General features: G+C 45.4%; 1 protein-coding gene across 1 annotated transcript; it reads right to left on the bottom strand.

The window, feature by feature from the left end:
* Positions 1–1,236: 1,236 nt before the first annotated feature.
* On the bottom strand, positions 1,237–21,806 carry naa15b (N-alpha-acetyltransferase 15, NatA auxiliary subunit b). Its single transcript, XM_080464612.1, has 20 exons — positions 21,617–21,806; positions 14,638–14,722; positions 14,460–14,564; positions 13,225–13,382; positions 9,619–9,753; positions 8,703–8,856; positions 7,889–8,008; positions 7,702–7,797; positions 6,983–7,089; positions 6,769–6,841; positions 6,507–6,676; positions 6,269–6,421; positions 5,807–5,935; positions 5,520–5,733; positions 2,952–3,145; positions 2,757–2,865; positions 2,579–2,677; positions 2,365–2,508; positions 1,627–1,724; positions 1,237–1,493 (listed from the first exon to the last, which is right to left on the bottom strand). Exons 1-20 carry the CDS (start codon positions 21,668–21,670, stop codon positions 1,296–1,298), a joined length of 2,595 nt encoding a protein of 864 aa, XP_080320738.1. The 5' UTR covers positions 21,671–21,806; the 3' UTR covers positions 1,237–1,295.
* Between the last annotated feature and the right edge of the window lie 45 nt (positions 21,807–21,851).

Genomic DNA, 21,851 nt, shown 5'->3' with positions numbered 1-21,851 from the left:
AAACAAAAGGCCAGAAAATACCTGAAGTTGTTGGGTTTTTTCTGTTTTTAATACAAAAATCCAGAGATATACATCACCACCTCCGATCTCAACGTTCACATTTGAACCCAAATTCGAGGCAAAAAGGGGAAGAAAAGAGATCACTGGAACAAAAAAAAACAATCAAACAGGTTGCAGAGGAAATTAAAATCAACTTTTTTTTCACAACCGCTCAGTGACTCTTTGGAGGAACCGTTTGCAGAATCCATGAACGAAAACTGTACAGAGGCTTTGTCACGTTGAGTCTCTGCGTGTGAAGACCATTTTAACAGTAATACGTGGCGCCACCTGCTGGTTCGGCGTGATAACTTCAACCACACCTGGGAGTGTTCAACCATCAGACAGGAAGTGTCTACAGTATTGCTTGGGTCGACCCGCCTCTCTCACAACTATGTAAAAAAAAAAAAAAAAAAAAAAAACTAGTAACAGGAGTTGCAGTGTATTTGAGGAGGAGTGCGACACACACACACACTTTACAGTTTTTGTTGGGTGCTACAGCAGCTTTGACCCTTGAGGGAAGCACATTCTGATCAGGACAGCTCTTCACGTGCAAGGCGATGCCCTCTGTCCCCGCGGGAATCGAACCGTCGTCCCTCAGTCCGCTGCGCCGCAGGGCGGAGGCTCGCCGGAGAGCTACGGCGGATCCGGGAACGCCTGTGGCCGATCGACTGCTCGGCGTCCCGTCACGGCCGTTTTCTTTGAAATGACTTCTTTTAAAATGTAAGCGCCGACGGCGGCGGCGAAGAAACCGACCGTCTGCGTCCCTCCGTCACAGTTTGACCTTTAATGTTCATATTCTGCATCGGTTGTTTCAGCTGTGTTAAAATAAAGTGAAATGTCCACTGTGGTGTCTCTTTTCCCCCTCTCTTTCTCTCACACACACACACACACACACACACACACACACACACACACACACACACACACACACACACACACACACACACACACACACACACACACACACACACACACACACACACACACACACACACACACACACACACACACACACACACACACACACACACACAGTCCTGAACGTCACCCACCCGGGACACCCCGCCCTGCCAGGTCCGACCCGGCGGAGCCGAGCCCTCGTGTTTCGCGTCCCGCTCTACAAAACAAGGCTGCCAGGCGTACCACAAGGCTCCGTGCTCGGCCCAGTTCCTGTTTTTTTTTTTTTTTTTTTTTTTTCCTTCTCCCCCCCCACCCCCCCCCCCCAACGCGTCTGCTGTTTGTTTGATCCGTCGCGCTCACATCTCATTGGCTAGCTCGTCCGTTTCCGTGGAAACATCGCCGTTGGCAATCTTGGCATTCTCCTCGTAGCCGGGGGGCATAAAAGCTAACGTGTAGGGGTAAAGCCTGTGACACTCGGCGCGGTACGACTCCGCCTGCTCCTTGCAGTCACCGAAGACCCCGGTCCGGAGACACTCCAGGACCTCAGTGCAGATCTGGAACGAAACGCGCCGGAACGTTAAACCACCTCATCCACAGCGTTAAACTCTCTCCTTGTGTTTCTTGTGTCGTGTGGTTTTTCAGTCCACTGATGGTCTCGCTCGCCGTCCCCCGACAGGAGTCGCTCACCTGGATGTTTCCGTTCTCCAGAGACTCGTCCAGGCCGGTGGCCAGCTCTGTGGCCTTCGTCTCCGTCGACGACTCCAGATACACCATCATCTTAGCAGCTGCAGGCAGAACAGTGAGAGTGCGGCTGAATCTCGGCTTTAAAGGCGATTTAGTTCCATGGTTGAAGTCATGACAGAAGAAAAAACACTCGTGAAACAGTCGTGCTGGTTTTTACAGACGCTTCAGTCTCATTTCTACACCTGGAACAGTATTTTATTCTTTTACACCTGAAACTTCTTCAAACGGCCTCTAAGAAAAGCCGTGGACCTTCATGGCCGGTTCACTTTGTCATTACATTTTGTAATATTCCATCTGAATATCACAGACTCAAACAGCACTATTTGAATTCAATAAATCTTGGGGGGGGGGAAAGAAAGTTGCATATGTTTCTTATTGAGGGGGCAACAGTGAATCCTGAGCAGACGAGCAACATTCTGGTTTTAACCAACTGATTCACAGCGGCCGCCAAACACCACAATGGTTTTCAGACGTTGGTCATCGTCTTTAAACATTTGAGTAATGCCACCCTGGTGCACTGGGTGGCAGCAGTGAGCCACTTGAAAGGCAAGAGTTTTTGTAGTTTAGAAGTAGAGGTTTCATTTCCTGGTTTCACGGATTTTAAAACCTGCTGCGTTTTCTCTTTTAAAGATGCGATGCTTGTTGCAGCGAGTGCGTCGGCCTCCTCTGACTCGTGCTCACCGGCCAGTCGGTGCGGGATGGAGCTGGAGTGTTTGCTGAGGTAGGCCTGGTTGAAGCTCTTCGCGTTGTTGTCTCCAAACAGCCGGGTGATTTCCTGTTTCAGCACCGTCCTGACCACCTCGGGAAGATCCTTGCTCTCTGAAACTGAAAGCACAGCGGGAATCAGAGGGAGGAAGAGGAGGAGGAGGAGGAAGAGGGGGAATGCAGCTCGTACCTCCTTTAAAGAAGCGTACGAGACACTGGTGTAGCCACGGGTTGTCGGGGTCGATGGCCAGCGCTCTCTTCACAGACTGAAGCATCAACAGGTATTTTTCTGAAAGGAGAAAACCGACGGATGAAGAAGCGATTCTATCAGAAGCAGAAGTTGACGATCTGTGTGTGCGACTGGTCACCTTTTCTGAAGTAGATCTCGAAGGCGAGCAGGTGTGTGTCGATTTTATCTTTGACCAGGTGTTTGAGAGGCATCAGGAACTTCACAGCTTCTTCCAGAGGATTCTCCACCTGGAAATGGAAAACGTGACAAAAGCATGAAGAACGAACAGGAGGATCTGTGTGGAGGAGCTCCGCCCCTCGTCTCCCTCGCTCACTTTCACCAGCTTGTCGGGGATGAGCTCCTCTTTGGGTCCCCCGATCTCCTCGTCGTCGTCCTCCTTCTTCTTCTTCTGGTTCTTCAGCTGCTTCTCCTTCTCTGCGTTCTTCTTCTCCTCCTCCAGCTGAGCTTTCTTCTGAGCTCGTCGCTGCTTGTTTCGCAGCTTCTTCAGCTCTTTGTCCGACAGGTTTGCTGGAGAAACGGTCGCATTAAATCGCTTGTTAAATGTGACAAGTTGTTCTTTGATACTTCATTTATGACGCAAGTGTTTTGTTAAATATCTAAAATCTTCCCCGTCTGGTCAGACTTGTGGGCCGTGATCGTCTTTATCTGAAGGGACAATGTGTATTGATGAAGATATTCAAGCTGTAACATTAAACCCAGAGCTGAGCCGATAGATGAAGGTCAGCCACACTCAAGGTACAGTTGCAGGTCTTTAGATGTTCACAGCTGTTCTACAGAAATCTGGAGCAGAAAAGAGTTTTTTTTACTACAGTTTACAAATTTACTAACGATTAAATGCTGCAACATCTCAATCCTCAAACACAACTCTGTGTTTTGCTTCCTGCCTGCAGAGTCAAGAAGTCAAAGATTTAGGCCAAATCCACACGAGCCACAACGATCTTTGTTCTCCCCGGGGTTCTCAAAAACAATTCCGTCGACACTATTATTATGAACACGGCTCAACACGAGGCTTCAGGGCATGTAGTGCATATGCCAGGCCTTTAGGGGTGCTGTGACTCACCAAAAACGCAGAAGAAGACAGAGCACATAGAAATTTAGAAGTAGACTCCTGCTCATAAACCTCTATATAACTCTGGTTCTATATGTCTATGGCCCTGCTCCTCCTGCTGCTAGCGTCAGTAGCTTCTGCAGCTCGACTGGAGCACGTAGTCCGTGACTGTTGTGGTTATTAGATGACATCATCGTTTTTCCACAGATGATCGTCTTTCCGTCCGCACCTCACAGCCGAGCCGGGGTTTTAGAATTTCCGCCCTCTGGGATCAGTGTTGAAGAAACCCAGTTTTCGGGCTTCTAAGACGCCGCCTCGTGGGTTAAGAACGGTGAGTTTACGTGAACCGGCGCTCTCGTGTGGACGGCCCCCGAGCCCCAAAGAACAACATGGAAATGAAGACAAACTGGATTGTTAATGTACCAAACGTATCAGTGGTGTGGCGGCACGCAGCCGTACGTCTTTGGGGATGCAGGATTCCTTCATATTATTTGAGACTTGTATATTTTCTTACATCAGCCACTATTTTAGTCAGGGGACAGATGCTCGCAGCTCGCGAGTTAGTAACTCTCTGAAACTTTACATTTACCGTCACTTCAGATCTCTTGCAGCACTTTAGGCCCCGTTTACAAGTCAAAGTTTTGAGTGCAAAAAAACACATGGTTTTTGTGGTTTCGATTCAGAGCAGTTTCACGTTTGAACTGCAACGTTTTGAAAACGATGTCCGAAACGATGTAGTTAGCATTCCACGCCACTAGTTGGTGCTGTTGGTTGTTTTTTTTTTTTTTTGCACCAAAGCCGCACAAAGGTTGCATCTTGGGAGCCATTTTTAAAAAGTTGTTTTCAGTGACGAGGAGCAACGATGTCGTGTCATCGAACGTTCAAAATGCAACAAAAGTTTTCTTTCTTCACTTGAAAACTTTGTCGTGTAAACGAGGCCTAAAGGCCTCTTCATACTCCATAAGAACAAGACGAAAGTTCGGCAGTGTGGGGTCCTGTCGAACAAAATGACGTCATTTCCTTCGGCCAGCTCCTTCTGGCCGAACAAATTTGTTTCTGCACTGCCGTGTGCTGCGCATGCGTGTTCTAGTTCGCTCATGACTATCGATAATATTTTAATCATATTTAGCTCGTAACAGCGCTACTGTACGAGCGCCGCAGCTCGTTAAAATGTCGGAGTGCAGGCTGACGTGATGCACCTGAACGCATCACGAACAGCTGTCAGCTCCTGGAGTTAAAACTGGACCAACATGGCGCTCGGACCAAAACTTTTTTATAACTGAAAAAGTTCAGAGAAATGTATTTCTGAAAGCACTGGAGGCCAGAAATAAACTGTGCTGTTGAAAAGTTTAAACGCCGCTTCACAGACTTGTGCCTGCTGTGAGGGGGCGTGGCCTGCGAGTTCGGGAGCTTCTTATCGGAGTATGAACAGTCCTGCCAAAAAAGCTTTTTTTTTCTGCTGCTGGCTGACGTCACTGCCGAATTTTCTTCTTGTTCTAATGGGTTCAAAAGGGAGGATGCAGGGGCCTTTAGTCTGAAGTCTGCTCTCTGGTTGGCGACAGACTCTCGCTCTCTGTGCTTCAGACATCGATGGAGCAAACATGCTCCGCACAGGAGCCGAGTAACTCTAATCACACACTTGTTTCCTGCAGAAAAGCTGCTCAAATCTGTCTTCTGACCTTTTCTGCTCTTAAAAGTACCTTCAGCGATAAAAGTAACAAATACAGAATGTAGAGACCAACAGGTTCACGTAACAAGAGCGTCTCTGGAGAAACAGATTAACGTCACAGTGCATATTTAAAAGCTCCAGAAAAGCTCTGGAGCTGCACTGACCCGTGTCGGCCTGCAGCTCTTTGTTGTCGTCCGTCAGCGGGTTGTCGTGGAGGCTCAGGTAGATCTGGATGGCGGTGACGGCCGCCTTGTAGTAGAAGGGATGCATCCGGAGCACGTCCTCCAGCTTCAGCAGGTCCACGTAGGAGCGCAGCGTCATCTTCCTCATGCAGTACGTGTGGAAGTCAAACTGGTCGTCCGTGATCTCCACAAAATGCTGCGAGAAGAGTTACAGGATTTCAACACGCTGATTCAGCCACGGTGGATTGGGTCCGTGTGTAAAAGCTGACCCGTTCGATCTCGTGGCACTTCTTCAGGGCTTCGCCAAACTTGTTCATGGCTTTGTAGGTGAGCGCACACTCAGTCTGGAACCACATGCACTGCATCTCGTTCAGGTTCTCCACGGCCGACGCTCCCTCCTGTCAGGACAGTCTCGGCTTGTTAACAAGGAACAATACACCACATTGGAAAACAACTTACAGTCAGAAACTCTATCAAGAAATCTTACTGAATGTGTTCATAACCCTGTTGTCACATCCAGTACTACTGTGCTGACAGGAGCGTGTTCTCTGACTGCGATGCAACTTCTGATGGTTAGTTTAGAGGAAAACATCTAAAGTCAGTTTTAGCAATGCAGTAAAATCACATCATTAACGCGGGCGGAAAGTCTTCGGGCAGCGTGGCTGTGGTCACATATTCAAAACAGAAGAGCGAAGATCAAACCCGGCGAGCAGATTCTTGGTTTTCCTCACCCGTGTGAACTTGGAGCACATCTCCTCGGCCTCTTTGATCATGCCGGCCTTCAGCATGTACTTGGCACACTTGGAGTTGATGAACCTGTCGGCGGTGTCCAGAGCCTGGGCCTCGTCCATCCACTGGGCCGCTTCTTTGATGTTCCCAGCATGCTGCGGGAGGAAACGGGTCCCAACGTTAGACCGCAGCACGTCAACGATTCTCCTCAAGCGTCACCCGAGCGCTGCGGTGTGTCACCTTGTAAATCTTGGCTTTGATAAGGAAGAGCTCGATGACTGTCGGCGTGCTTTCAATGGCTGCGTTGATGTATTCTAGAGCCAGAGTCTGCTGGCTGATCACGTCATAGTGCTGTGCGAGGAAGTACTGCACCCAGAGCAACGTGGTCGGAGGCTCCTCCTTCCCGTCGTCTGAAAGAGGGCCAGCGAGAAACGCATTTTGAAAAACCCCAGTCACTCTACATACAAAGACACTTCACTGAGGTTTAAGATGAATTCCTCACCGTTCTGGTTAAACATTCGACAGCTTTTTAATGAGGTTTCATATCCGACCACCAACGCCTCGATGATCGCCACCTGCGGGGAGAAAGAGGACCAAGTCCATCAGCTCACTTGCAAAGAGGACAAAAGCGCCACTGAGGGGATGTTTCTAACACTCGAGTCCGTCGCTCAGCTCGACCTCGTTTCTACAGCTGCTCCTACGACGCGAAGTCTCACCTTCTCTTTGTCGTTGTACAGCGATTTGAGTGTGGTGAAGACGGGCGGGCAGCCTTTACTGAAGTTAATCCTCAGATAGCGGTCCATACACTCTCGGAACTTCTCACCTGCAAAGAAACGGAGAGAAAAAACTAAACACTCAGATCTTTGACCGAAAAACAAAACGCATATAATTAACCATTGTGAAGGAAAATCTGAACAGCTGGAGACAAAACCAGAAGTCTGATCCAGATTAAATATCTTTTGTCCTTGTGATATTATGGGACTAATCATCACTTGAGTTTCTCTTACAAAGAACTTTAAAATACTCCGCAGCACATAAATTCATTGCGGAGAATCGTCAGTAGTCATGGTAACATGTTTGTTGTGCTGTCATGCTCCATTGTCATGGTAACATGACGTTGCACCATGTTGCTATGGTTGGTAGTCTTAGAGTCATAGTTCATCACGACTTCATTCTCTGTTGTCATGGAAACGTGAAGCTCCTCACGTCGTCATTCCAAGTAGTCATGGAAACATGAAACTACACCGGTTGGTGCGGCGACCTGAGCAGTAAAGTTACTCCAAAGAATCCAATCTATATTTTGATCTGCACCTACGGGTGTGAAAGCACTTAGAAATATATTTCAAAACTTTACATAAAACATCTTACTTTACGGTGAATATTAAGACTACTTTCTGTGTATTTCCTAGCCAAAAGGAAACACGACTGGATGTACCAGAGAGGAAGTTGAGCGGCAGTCGATGAGGAACGAGTCCTTTAGGAAACTTCTCCCAGGCGTCTTCGTAGATCTTGTGTCTCTCCTCGACGCTGCCTGAAAGTACAAGTAAAGAATGACTTTCATCAACTCCACTGAGACTCCATCCTGCGTGGAGGCAGTAGTTTCTAACAGAAAGGGATCGTACTTGGTTTTATTGCATTCTCGAGGCCGCGGTAATAGGACCAGTTCTCCGGGTTCCTCTCCTGCAGGCGGCAGTAAACTTCTGTGGCTTCGTCCAGACGCTCCAGGTTCAAGAATAATTCTCCTGAAGAAACACAAAGACGTGGAAGAACAAACAGTCAATGGCTCAACCAGCGGCCATGCTGGTTCTAGTTTGCCACTAATAGTTAGAGACGAGTCTATCATTGTCTCATGTCAAGAAGTTTTCATTTTATCATTTCTCCAACTCTGTGAAGAATCATTTAGAAAAATTAAATTGAAGTATTTTCATATAAGATGTTTAATGAATTAACCTGGACTCCAAGAGCTTTACAACATCGACCTGCAGTAGACAGACTGAACATAGTTACACCCTTGCAGGAATGTTTTATACATTCTTCTGCAGTTTAGCACCACAGATTATTTGCATCAGTCAAAGACGTACTTAACCTTTCAGACAGATGTGGGATCATAATAGTAAAGTAATAAATACACCACATTTCTTCTGAGTGCTTTTATAAGGAATGCCAAATTGACTGAGTCCGCTATCCCCGATGTCTGTTTTAAGAAGCTTTTATAGCTAAAAATACTCCACATTAGGTAAAACCCTCCACCGTTTATAAAGAGCAGTGATTCTGATTGAGCTAAATTATAAAACAACAAACAGCCTCGTGTGCTTTAATTCATCTGAGCTGAACATTTTCTTTAGTTTGTGTTTAAGATCCAGTGAGAAATAACCGACACAGGGTTACTATCCGGAGTCTGGTTATTCTGGTAAAAGTGAGTCTGGGTTGACCGACCTCGCGTCTCCTCCACTGCCAGCTTATCACAGATCTGCTTCTCGTAGTTGGACAGATGCTCCAGGGCCTCCTTGTGCAGGCCCGCCTCCCTCAGCACCTGGTTCTGGTACAGCAGCAGCTCGCTGTACTCGTAGTCCACCTTGTCCGGGGACGTCTGAGCGGCAGAGAAAAAACAAGCACAGCCACATGTTGGACACGGCGAGCTGCTGGCGGACTCAGGAAACCGACTCATTGGTGTGTTTTACACAGACGGTACAAAGGCAGGAAGCAGACGGGTCTTATCAGAGGAAAGCCAGAGAGAAAGAGAGCGAGCTTTACTGCTGATGCAGAGATGACGGAGGCTACACCAACATTTTAAACTCTGCTGGCTCGTTCAGAAACACACAAAACGTAACTCCGAACATCCAACCAACCAGCGAGACACCTTCAGCCCGAAGTGCCACACAGATTGACAACATGTAAAAGACTGGCACTGTGGTTAGAAGTACACGTCTTCTGTCCTTCAGTTGATTTATGTGCAGCTTGAATAACAAAACAATCATACATTTGTTTTTTTTAATAAATCCACTACCTTCCATACTGGAGAGACGCTCGTTAGACAGTAGAAATATCAGCTTTGTTTCATTTATTCACCGTATTTTGCAGTATGAATGTCATTTACCCAGAGTAAATCTGAAAAGCTAAAGCAGCTCATCACTACAATGATCTGGTAAGATCTGCTTTTATTTAACCGAGCCGAAGGTAACAGCTTCAGGATGTTAACAGGATATACTGAGTCTGAATGCATAGTGCTAAATTTAGACTATTTCACATTAGCAGATTAATGAAATGGCCTTATTAAAAGAAAAGTCATCCCCAGAAGATCACCACTTTTAGCCCGATTTCCAAGTACCGAAGGAATGGCGCTGTGCCTCACCTGCTGAGTTTTTCTGAACTCTTCGATGATCTTCGCGGCCATCTCGTAGTCCTCCAGGAGGTGGTAGGCGATGGCGTAGCCGATCCACGAGGCCCGCTGGGCTGGACGCAGCTGCAGCAGCTGGTACCGCGTCTCCTATAAAAAGAAAGACAAATGTCAGGACCAATTTATTCAGCCACCTCCAACTGGGACACCAAGACAGCGAGGAACAGTCTGGTTCCACAACGATTTCAGTTTTACCGTTGGTAGAAAACACACGGGCTTGAATGAAGAATAATGAAAGGCTAAAAATAACGCGCATGCTTTCTTCTTCTTCTTTGAAAACCGCTGGTTGTGAAGGGAATACATTTGAAACATATGGGCTAACCTGATCCTAGGAGTTTGCTTGTAATTATGTTTTACCTTTGAGTTTTATAAACATTTTTTGGGGGTAATTCTTCCAATTCAAAACTGAAAAATGGTATCTTGTCATCACACATTTCTAAATATTTCCCCCCTCAACTGAAGGGAATAACTGATCACCTACATATAAGATCAGATCAACTTGCAGAGCGGGAGTGTTCAGGTGTCAGCTGAAGGTTTTGGCCTGAAAGAGGAAGTGAGAGGTTTGGAGTTTGGTAAAATAGTAATGGTTAAAATTCTAGTTTCTCTCTGAAACTGCATTTCTTATAAGGCTGCACAATATGAGGCAGGTGGTCATAATCTTATGGTCGATGGTTGGATGCAAATGGTGACTAAAAGCAGAGTCATGTTGTGGACATCATGATGTTAGAGAACTAAAATAAACACCAAACACACTCAGATCGCCTCCCTCTTTCCCTCGCATCCTTTTTTTTTTTTTTTTTTTTATATATCCTTTGAGCTTTTCACTTTTCATCTCGTCACTTCGCACCAAATAAGCATCTAAATCCCGAGCCGGGTCCCAGGAGGGCTGTTCCACATTGTGAAGACTGACTGCAACCTGATAACTCCCTTCTAATTCTCTCCGTCCTCTCAGATCGGATGCACGCTGGACATGAGCGCAGCCACAGACGGTCCGTTTAGTTCCTCACAAACTACTCGAATTCTTAAAGATAAACCAGTTACAAAACCTGCAGTGGTGAAATACCGCGGCCGACATTTTACTAAAACTATGCTCGATTTGGTGACAATTACTAATTTATCCCTAAAACTTGGAAGCCGTTGTTGCTTTACCTCGTCTGAGTTTCAGTGACGATACAAAGAAAACTTTAATTGACGGGATTTAATTCAAAACGGTGTTTATTTTGTCAACTACTTTTTACTTTAGGGCCCGTTTACACAACATTTTCTCGTGAAAACTGAAAACTTCCGTGGTGTTTTGTGCATCCGTTTACAAGACAACGCCTCTCGAAGTCAATGAAAATGGAACTCTTTGGAAACCCAAGGTGGAACTTTTTGAAAAACTCTCCGACTCCGTCTCCATGGGGGAAAAAAAAAAGAGAAAATGCAACTTCCTGGTGAAGCTCGGGCTCAGCCGTCACTGCGCATCCCCGCCACGGCTGGGGCGATTTAGTTCTCCTGCACATGCTCAAGTAGTTTTCATTGTTTCTGCTGTTGTCGTGTAAACGTGAAACTTTTCTGAAACGAAAACGCAAAAACGATATGATTTCACTTGAAAAGTTGTGTAAATGGGGCCCCGGACTCGGTGTTTTTTCTTTAAACCACATTTAGTCACTAACAAGGCCGACACAGAACTCTCATTGAACATTTTAGTCTTTATCTTGGTCCAAGAATATGATTTCACTCTTTTACCATTTTGCTTAAGCAGTTCATATTGAACATCGATTTTTAACGTCACCCCTCTATTATAAAAAAACAGTTAATGACTTGCATCGTGGCAGAAATCCTCTTTTACAGATAGAACTAATTCAAAGGAATACATCCAGACATGGAACATGTGCCGACGCATCTGCGAGTTTATTTTCAAGCAAAATACCAGACGGTGCAGGTACAATGAAATCCTCCTCCACGGACAGAGGACTGTCCAGTTTATCCACTTTGCTCTACTTCCTCTGTGGACCGCTGGTCCTGGAATCACTTTAAACCTGGAATCACTTTAAACCTTGTACTTCAGGTCTCTGCTCCTTCCTGGAGGGTTCTGTTGGTGGCAGCGGGTCCACCTTCAATCTGGAACCAGAAGTACTGTCAGAACACACACACACACACAAAATAGTTTTTACTTCTCATCTATAGACAAATAAATACTCTATGTAGTACGATATCAACAAGTGGCCTATTATATGCATGCAGAGTATTTTTTTATATATATATTGAGACACTTTATTGATATATTTATCTTTATGCATTAATCTAAATATATCAGACATGTCACTGCATTTCAAAAGTTAAACTGTAAATTTGATCTGACTTCTGCTTTCATAACTTTATTTTGGTAGATTCCAGGAAGCTGTTAAGTGACGCGTCTCACCTGGAGCTCCATGCTAACACATGCCAGGCTAACATAACCACAACTTAAACACCGCTGCCGCGCGGCCGCATGGCGGCCGAGCGTTAAATGGCTCCAACAACAAGAACTTCAAACATTTCGTCTTACCTGGATTTCTCTTCAGGTTTGTTGTTTCTCCGATTATCTTCCGACCACAATTCTCTCCTTCATTCAAAAGCAGCCGCTAAATCCAAAATGAGGTCAAACACGGCTCCTCGTCCTCACGAGCCTCGCGGAAAGTATTTTCTCTTTCCTCTAAGTCTGTCTGTGAGGTTTGCTCCTTGTCGTCCTCTTAAATGATCTTACTACTGTGGAACATGGAACGCACTGAAGAAGCGGCAAAGCAGTGGAGGTAAAAGCAAAACAACATGTCCCTTTGGTTTGTTAAGTAAAATTAGGAAAGATTCTATTCGTCTGTTTTCATCAATGAGATGTGGAAATTATCTAGTCTCGGTGTTTTCTCACTTCTGGTCGTCTCGTATTCCAATGTATACATTAAATCAATTAATTAATATTGCCATCTTATTTTTTACTTTATGTGGTCCTTTATTATTATTAAAAAAAACTAAAAACTTTACTAACAAATATTATCAATGCCTACAATTTACTCTGTTGTATATTTGTTTTCAGCCTTTAATGTTTATACTCCCCCCCCCATTATATTTTGTTTTCTATTTTGGTATTAGGAACAAAACTGTTTTTGGAAAAAGTATTAGACACAACTTAAAAACTTCCAAGTGAAATCAACCAGAAGTTTTGAACAGAAATCTCATAAATAAGCAGATAAATCATGAATTCACGGGGCCATTCTTCATGGAATCAACAGTTTATGACAAGTGACAAAGAGCTGATTTGTTGCTGCATTTTTTTTTTTTTTTTTTTAAACATAAAGGTTGCCACAGTGATATAAACTCTTTACACCGGAAGCCTCTTCCCGTCAATACCGGGATTAGTCAAGGTCAAGACATCAGGACGGGAGAGTGGATTAAGGAAAGTACGAAATACCAACTCCCCGTGATGAGATGAATCAAACAGATCCCACCACACGATCAGCAGAGATTCAAGGTAAAAATCCAAACCCTTCACATTAAGATCCGCTGTTTGGATCCAGAAAAGTGAGTAAATCTGCCCGTCCTCACCCTGTAGCCCTCCAGGTCTCTCATCTGGATCTGCAGCAGAGACAGGTCTCGGAGGATCTGCAGGTTGTCCTTGTCCCACTTGAGAGCGTTGCGGTAACACTTGATGGCCTCGTCGTACTTCTTGTCCGAGCGCTGCAGTAGGCCGTACACATGCCAGCCTGGGACGCGTCGCGTTAAGGAGCATCGTTCAGAGGAAACGAGCCGACGGCGCTCGGCAGCTGCAGACTCTTACAGATCAAGAACAGATGAAATCTCGTTTTGTTGGCTGAACGCACAGAAACTAATTGCTCAAGTTTATTTGTCCCCCATCAATGGCCAGTGATTCTCACTCGACTGGGCTTTTAAAGCACCGATCACTCTGCCAACTGTTCCGAATGAGGGGAAAGTAAACGAAGAGCTGCTGCTGCTGATCATCAGGTTTACAGTGAAGAGGAAAATCTTCAGATTGCGACATTGAAGGAGAATCAAATGTTTGGGAGTGAAATGCTAATATTATGGAAATAGATGTGTTTAAATTACAAACAGCTCGAGAGCTTCCAAAGAAAAGAAAAAAAAAAAAAGACAGCTGTCTAAGCTATGTACAAAAAGGAAAATGTAGATTTGGTGGATTATTTCTTTGTTGTAACGATACCTCTTGGCAATAATCTTTAAATTGGAAAACTGGATTAATTCCCTTTTAAATGGTGCGTCATCCCAAAGAAATAGGAACTTTTTCAACCCCGAATCGACTCAACTGCTCATTTTACAAATGCATGTTATTTACAAATGTGGAGGGGAGCTCAACAGACCTCCCAATGAGGTAATATTTATTACCGTGAAGCTTTGTTATGATAAAGAAACGATGGCATAAACAGTTTTCCTTACTTTTGGGACATAGTTTCTAAGAACAGTGCAGCTGGGGGAAAAACCGATTCAGGACGAGGCCGAATTTATCGGGTAACGTCTGTCGACACGCAGCAGATATGTGGAATAACGGGAGAAGCAGAGCTGATGGACTGCGTGTAGGCCTTCGGCGGGCTCGGGCTGAGATAGCACTTATCTACAAGGGAAGTGCAGAGTTTTCTCCCCGGCCGGGAAGCGAGAGGAAGACAGAGGAGCAGCGCCGAGCCGATGTGCTGACGGCGCTCCGCAGAGAGACTTGAGCTCTGCACACAGGATGTGGCGTCTCAAGGTCCTGTTGCATCACGCTCGCCGGGGAGAGGCGAGAACGGGCACTTCCTGCGTGGTAAGGATACAGACGTGGCTCCGGAGGTCGTTGCGCAGGCCTCGTCTCACCAGGTCGTAGGCCTCCTCCTTTTTCCCCAGGCAGTTCAGGGTCAGGCCCTTCATGGCCAGCGTCTCTGCAGGAAGGAAGGGTCCCGTTAGACGGCGGAGAGGAAGAGGTCGCGACCCCGTACGTGCTCTGCTGCTTACCTCCGTGCTCGGCGAACTTGGGGTTGGACAGGATTTGTCTGCAGAACTTGAGCCCATTTCTGTACTGCTTGTGTTCGTAACATCGCTGTCAAACACAGGAGAGGAAAAGTACGTCAGGAGAGAAGGAACAACCATCGTCCAGCTACAGCCTGTTTTACTTTAACACACAGCAAAAAACTGCTCATTCTAAAACAACAACAACAGAAAAGACAACCAAACAATGCTACACCCCGACAGTAGAATGTGCTTGTTAACGGTTCTTTTAGCCGAGCACAACGAACCACGGCAGATTACATGGGGCGACAAGTGTGAGGCAGTGACACAAAGCTGGTTAAGAAACAAGAGTTGTTAAGGGCACATGAGTGAACTGTGGCTCCCATAATGCACCGGGGCAACACAGATACGCGGGTTGGTGTGCGGAGGCCGACGCAGCGTCCTGCAGAGCAACGCGTCAACCTCAGACGACAGAAAACTCAGGACTAAACCATTCATTCATCTTTAAAATGGCTTTATCCAACTAATGTTCCAACCTCGCCAACAGACGACAAGACACACAAACACTCAGAATCCCACCTACCGGACATTTTAAAGTGGCGGTGTCAAACATAAAGAAAAGGGCCCGCGAGAGGCTGCAATCCAGTCGCCAAACCACCAAGCAAACGGTAACAATTTCAACAACTTTCCAACAAACCCCGTGCAGAGAACACGGAGACGAGACGTTGGCGATGCTGCCATGAAAGCCAGCGGCCTCGTCGCTCCAACAATAACTGCTCACATGCATGTAGACGGGGACAAAGAAACAGTCTGATTGAACAGTCCCAACCACATAAAAACGTATTTAAAGACCAAATTGTGGTAAAGTCAGAGCAGCATACATTCAGTAAAGGTCACCGACAGTCAGAACAGTCACATGTTTTCACAGTACGTCCTGCATCCGTACAGACTGTGTGCAGATCTCAGATCAGCCCTGAAATATTAAACAAAAGCAACTTCCATCTCATGATGGACGAGTTTTATATGTGAAGGATTCATGTGGAGCTGAAGACGTCCGTCTTTGCCCTAAAGTTATATTTAGGTGTGCAGTTACACAATCAACAGTCCATCACCACCTCTGCTTTTAAGCTGATCACTGGCTGTCAGTGTGTGTGTGTGTGTGTGTGTGTGTGTGTGTGTGTGTGTGTGTGTGTGTGCAAGACTAGAGGAGTTAAGCTGGCAGATGGCATTTCGTTGTCCCACCATCGGCTTCAATAATGGTGAAGAAAAAAAAACAAACTGGAGTGACGTCAGCTCACATACGTGTTCCAAGGTCGGTTATGAAATTAAGCAAATCACAGCAGGTTACAGCAGCGCGATGGCGCGGAGAAGAAGAACGACTGTCCTGCTGCACCGACACTGTCCTCTGTGTGAACGCCACTTCAGGATAATGCCGTCCACAGTGTGCGTGTGTGTGTGTGTGTGTGTGCGCGTGTGTGTGTGTGACAAGACACATGCATGGACTCAGCCAGCCTTTTTATCTGCATCGGACCTGGAATGTCATCGGCGTGGTGCCACGTGCAGGACTGCAACAAACTACAAGACGGAGAGCTCTGAAAGTGCTGAATCGGCACAAAATGAAAGAAACAGGCGTCTGTGCGTCGTCATCGATCAGCCACAACATTATGACCACTCGTCTAATATTGTGCAGGGCGTACTTCTGCACCTCCTGACACATCGAGGCGTAAACTCCACCGGCATTCAATCTGAAGCCGTTGATTCATTATGCAGACTGGAAACGCACCACAAGATATGACGCATCCAGTCAATTGCCCATTTTTCTGCTCCGAACATCAACTTTGAGTATGTATTAGAAAGTAAGTTACTGTCCGATATATCCCACCAATGTAGTGTAATCTGTGTTATTCAGTCCTGATGCTATGGGTGGCCTCCTCACATCATGTATTTAATAACTTACTGCTCTACACTGAACGTTTATAGAAGGATAATCAAGCTCCTTCTTATTTTGTTGTTATTTTTTTAATATATTAGATCCAAAAGGAGATCAGACTCATTTCAGAATGTGTTATGATCGTCCACTGGGTTGTTGTGAAGAAAAATAATCCCAAAAATGTTTTGGGGATAATTTGCAAAAGTTGACAGTATTTTGACGTGCAGTGGTGGAGTGGGTGGAGTCTGATGCAGTCCGAGTTGTGCTTGTATCTGTGACGGTAAATAAAATAAGCTTGTGCTTCTTTTTGCACCTTTTCAGATTGTGACGCTGGCGATTGTAAAAGCAGCAGCATTGTAATATTTGCTGATGAATTAAACACATTTTGAATTCTCAGTGTACTCTGATTTTTCACAATCCAAAAACACATGCAGTCTAGAAGACTAATACATGGATTTAGCATCGCACTGCACTTTGTATCAGATATTAAACATTTTTCCATAATTTAAAGCAAGTAAAAAATGCAAGCCGTGTTTAGCAGATAAAAAGTTAAACAAAAAAAACAATCGCTGTATTACAGCGGAAGATTGGGAAAAGTGCTGTGAAAATTTCAGTGGCGGATATCATGTTCAAACTCATGGCGGGGCAGTTTGAGCAGATTCTTCATCACTCCTGCCCAAAGTTCTTACCACACTGGCTCTTCTAGTTGTTGGAGGAACTGTGGAGCTCAGGAAGCAAAACACTTTCACTTATTTTGGGCCTGCCCAAACGTAATGGCTTTCTGACACATGATCCACAACAAAAGTTGCTATAATTGAAAAATAATAAAACTAATTTCACTGGAATTAACTATTTTTCAGCTTTCCTACAATCCACATCCACAAAAACAAATGTCAAGTACTTATTTGGAATACCGAGTCAAGCAGGCAGAAAGGCAATAACAAGACAATGGCTTCCACCAGACGGCCCATCTGTTAATGACTGGCAGGAAATCACCAATGAAATCTTTGTAATGGAGAGAATCACTTTCTCAATAAGGCGACAGAAAACTAAATCTGACCAAATCTGGGAAGAGTGGAAAAGGTTCATTTCCCCAAAATAACCGTTTTTCGTTGAATTTATTTCTTTTATGTTGTTTTTTTGCAATATATTCCACTTAGATCGCTCATTTTTGTAATTGCTTTATTTGGTACGCATTGTGTAACCTCTATTTTCCTCTCTTCCAAACAGTGTAAAACACCCCATGTTCTGCATTTGTCTTATTCATTCTATTTTATTAAAAAAAAAAAAAAAGAAGAGGATCACTTCCAATATCGATATTTTAAGATGAAATTTTTGTTTTTGTTGTTAAGCGACTCCAAATAAAGAAAATTACACACATACAGACATACAAAAAAAATAAAAAATAAAAAATGAAGATTGGTCACTTTTAAAATCCCTATTTGTTTCCTTGTTTAAATCATATTAACATGATGTTGGCTCACTGAATTCTGCTGCTTTTATATATACATATATGTATATAATAGAGAGCGAGTCAGATTCTGTTTGATACAACCGTGTGGGTGGAAAAGTCCCAAATGCAAGTATACAGGTGCCACAGCCACACACAAAGGTGTGCAATGTAATCTTAGCAACATTAACACCAGCTGTGCTTATCCAGCATGTTCTCAAACACAACCAAAATAACCCGAGCCTGCGGGGGGGGCACACAACCGCCAGCGTTATATTCTGATACCATATCTCAAAGCTTTTTCCAGATTCCCCCGTTCACAGCACGGAAGAGAGACGACAGCGGCGAGGGAGACTTACACTCAACATCTTTTAAAATGCTGCGATTAGAACTTCTTAACTCAGGAGTTACCGAGGGGACATTTATTTGAGCTTCACCAAAGTTTAAGAGGTTCATTAGAAGTAGCACAGGCTTCTCTGTGAGCGATCAAAAAGCAGCAGCCATCAGATAACTCTGAATGTAAATCTATCAAAGCAGTCAAGGACAAAGTTTCCCTCTGAGGCGGCGCTTTTAAGAAAACGTTTAAGTGAAAATGATAAAATTTTCATTGCGTTGCAGAGGTCTCCTGACAAAACAATGATAATCTGAACCCCTGAAAACACAACTTTTTGAAAACGCCCCGACTCTGTGTTGACGGCAGGAACGCTGCGCCTGGTCCTCGTCTCCACGACCGTAGTAACTAGTTGTTACGCACAAGCTCCGTAGATGGAAAATAAAAACGTTCCCTCCAGAGTGTCACGACTCCCAGTCAATATTCTCCTGGGACTCGATGGTTTTAGGGTATCCAAGATGATTAGTTCCTCTTTTGTAAACCGTAAGTCGGGTTAAGATTTGGATGACCTCCATCCTCCGACCGCTATTCCAACAAGAGCTGCACAGCATCAGGACAATGTGAGAGGATATTCTTTGGTAATTTGCAAAAAGTAAGTGAATCTCGTGAACGTTGAGCTTCCGAGGTTTGTTCTTTTAAATAATACTCCTTCTGCGTCAGTCAATTTTGGTGAATTTTTTTTTTTTACTTTCCTTCTATATTGCAAATAGTGTCATTTTGAATTTGCAGAGCGTGTTTGAAAAGAGCATGGAAACACTTCAGTCTTCTGTGATATGTTGATGATGATAAATCATAAATTGAAGCTGGGTTCAGTACACTAAGGCACATATACAAAACGTTTTCCATCCATACCAAACCACTGAGAACAGTTTTCTCATAAATAAAGACATGAAGCATCAACATCAATTAACGAGTAGTTTGTGTAGAACTTCTGCTTTGTGTCACACAACTATAAATCAGAAGAGAATGTAAAAAGTGATTGGAAAAGCCAGAACGAGCTTCTTCTGTTGGATGAACGCGACCACGTAACCCTCTAAAATAAAGGTTTTTGAACCCGCCTCCGTGTGCATCAGCAGCTCTCACAGTTTAAATAAAAATACTCATTAAATCCATTAGCCTGTTTGGTTACCACATCTGCATTTCGTCCCAGCAGAAACTTGATTAAAGTCCTTTCGTTGTTCACGTGATTCGACTGATTGTAGTTTCGTCCACCTGCTTGTAGCAGTTTGATCATTTGCTGACGCAGCCTAAATCCAGCACGCCTGGTCGAACACGATGCATTGTCCTACAATCCAAATGCAGCCGAGCAGCTTCCATGCAATCACAGGAGCGTAATGACCCACTGATGAAAAACACAATTTCATTTAGATTAATGGTGTGAAAGTATCCCGCACCCAGGAAACAATAACGGAAACCCGCTCAAAGTCTGGAGATTGGCCAAGTTCTCATAATGTGTCGGGGAATCCTCGGTGGGAATGAGGTGTGGACCACGCCCCAATACTATCTCATCCAACTGCAGAGCTTTAGTGAAGGTTTTCTCATTCACACATTCCACTGTAGCCCTGCGTCAATCTTGTGGTTGGTAACAGGGGGGTGAAAAATTCACACTTGGTTTGTATGAAAGTCAGTTGAAGTCTTTGCAGTGGGACAAAATCAATCAAAACTATAAAACAACTTTCTGGAAATTTCTGTTCAAGGTTTCCTGTATTTCCGTCTTGTAAAGTGGCACACTGTGTCTAATGTTAAGCTATTCACTCAGTTCACTCAGAAAACCACTGTAACTTAAGCTCCTCCGCAAGCAAGCGCTGAGATTGTTGAGTGAAAGATTTAAACCTGGAAAAGCAACACTCCCCCTGAGGTATGCAGCAAAACGCAGGCTCAAAATGTACAAGATCAGGGGGCAGTCACAGGTTTAGTTTCTCTGCCAAGGTCCAGGCAAACATCCACCAAATGCCGGCTTTCTTTGTATTCATTTATTTATTTTTTTTAAAACAATGATGTTTACACTTGAGGTGGTCACAGCCCGTAAGAACACACAGTTCCTGGAAAGAACTTTACTGGATGTCAAAGTAGTAAACAGAACAGCCAGAGAGTCTGCAGAAGTGCAGGACGCAACAAACTACTGAAAGCATCTGGATTAGTGTCAGTGCTTCCAGAGAAAACAGAACTCAAGTGAATCACATCGGATAGAGAAAATGTGATGCATGCAGAGAAAGAAGGGGGTAAAACAGAGGCATGGTGGATGAATGGCTGGAGCACAGCAGGCCTCAGACAGATCTGCTGACACAGTCACGCCGGTTCCTCCCTTCACAGCTTCCCCTTATCTTCAAGCATGGTCAGTTCAACTTTGCATTGCCAAACCTGCACAAGTAAGGCTCATGCGTGCAGGTAAATGTTCCCTAAACGCAGATTGATGCTGAAGAATCCACCTACAGTCTAAAACCCCCGGCACGGCTAGCAGTAGCCGATTAAGTAACGACAAATGTGAAGCGACAAGGGAACAAACTGCAACCGTTTCGCACAAAGCAAGCATAACTTTCAATGCACATGATGTACAAAACACAAGCAGACACCAACATATTTGTAAAAGTGTCCCGAAAAGCGAAAAAGTCCAACTAAACGTCAGTTAGCATGTTAGCATCACAGCGCTAACATGTTTGTTATGCTTGATAAGCGCTGCGGCCTGCCGCTAAAAACGAGCCATTCCCGGCTATATGAAAGTCCACTTACAGGTTTAAAAGAGAGTAGACGTGTCTGTCTGAGTGACAACGTAACCACTAACGAACATGACGGTGACAGCGCACATCAGGCCGGACTAGCTCCGCTCATTCAATGAAGCTAATGCTAACACCGGGGGAGAGCGCTGACAGTCAGCCGCCGACCGAGCTCCAACAGCGGCCGCTGCCCCCGTGAGGCTCCGCTGGCGAATAGAACCTAATGCTAACAACGGGGGAGGAGAGCCGACTGGCCGCCTCAAACCAGCGGACCGGGCTCCAGAAGCGGCCGGCGTGCAGCCTCGCTAACAACCAGGGGCTAAGGCTAACACCGGGGAGCCGCGCTGACAGTCAGCCGCGCAGGGAGCTCCGAAACCGGCCAGCGCCGCCGTGCAGCCCCGCTGACAACACGAAGCTAATGCTAACACCGGGAAGCCGCGCTGACAGTCAGCCGCAGACCGAGGTCCAAAAGCCGCCCCGCAGCCCCGCTAACAGCTCACCAGGATCCTCTTGAAGAGAGCGTTCTCCTTCGGCGGGAGACTGACGGTCGGCATGGCGGCAGCGATGATTCCCCCCTCGACCTCAGCACATGTAGCTAAAGTTAGCCCGGGTAGTCCCGACGAGTAGAGCGGAGTGAAGGCGGCTCCTCCCGGCTCTCCTCCTCCCGCAGACCCGCTCGATTGCTCTGTTTTCTCTGCCAGGCACTTCCTCTTCCTCTCTCCCCCTTCGTTCTCT

The sequence above is a fragment of the Lipophrys pholis genome (assembly GCF_963383615.2).
Source record: "Lipophrys pholis genome assembly, chromosome: 5".
NCBI lineage: Eukaryota > Metazoa > Chordata > Actinopteri > Blenniiformes > Blenniidae > Lipophrys > Lipophrys pholis.
The sequence above is the reverse complement of the archived record's forward strand: the minus strand, read 5'-3'. Positions and strand labels throughout refer to the sequence as shown.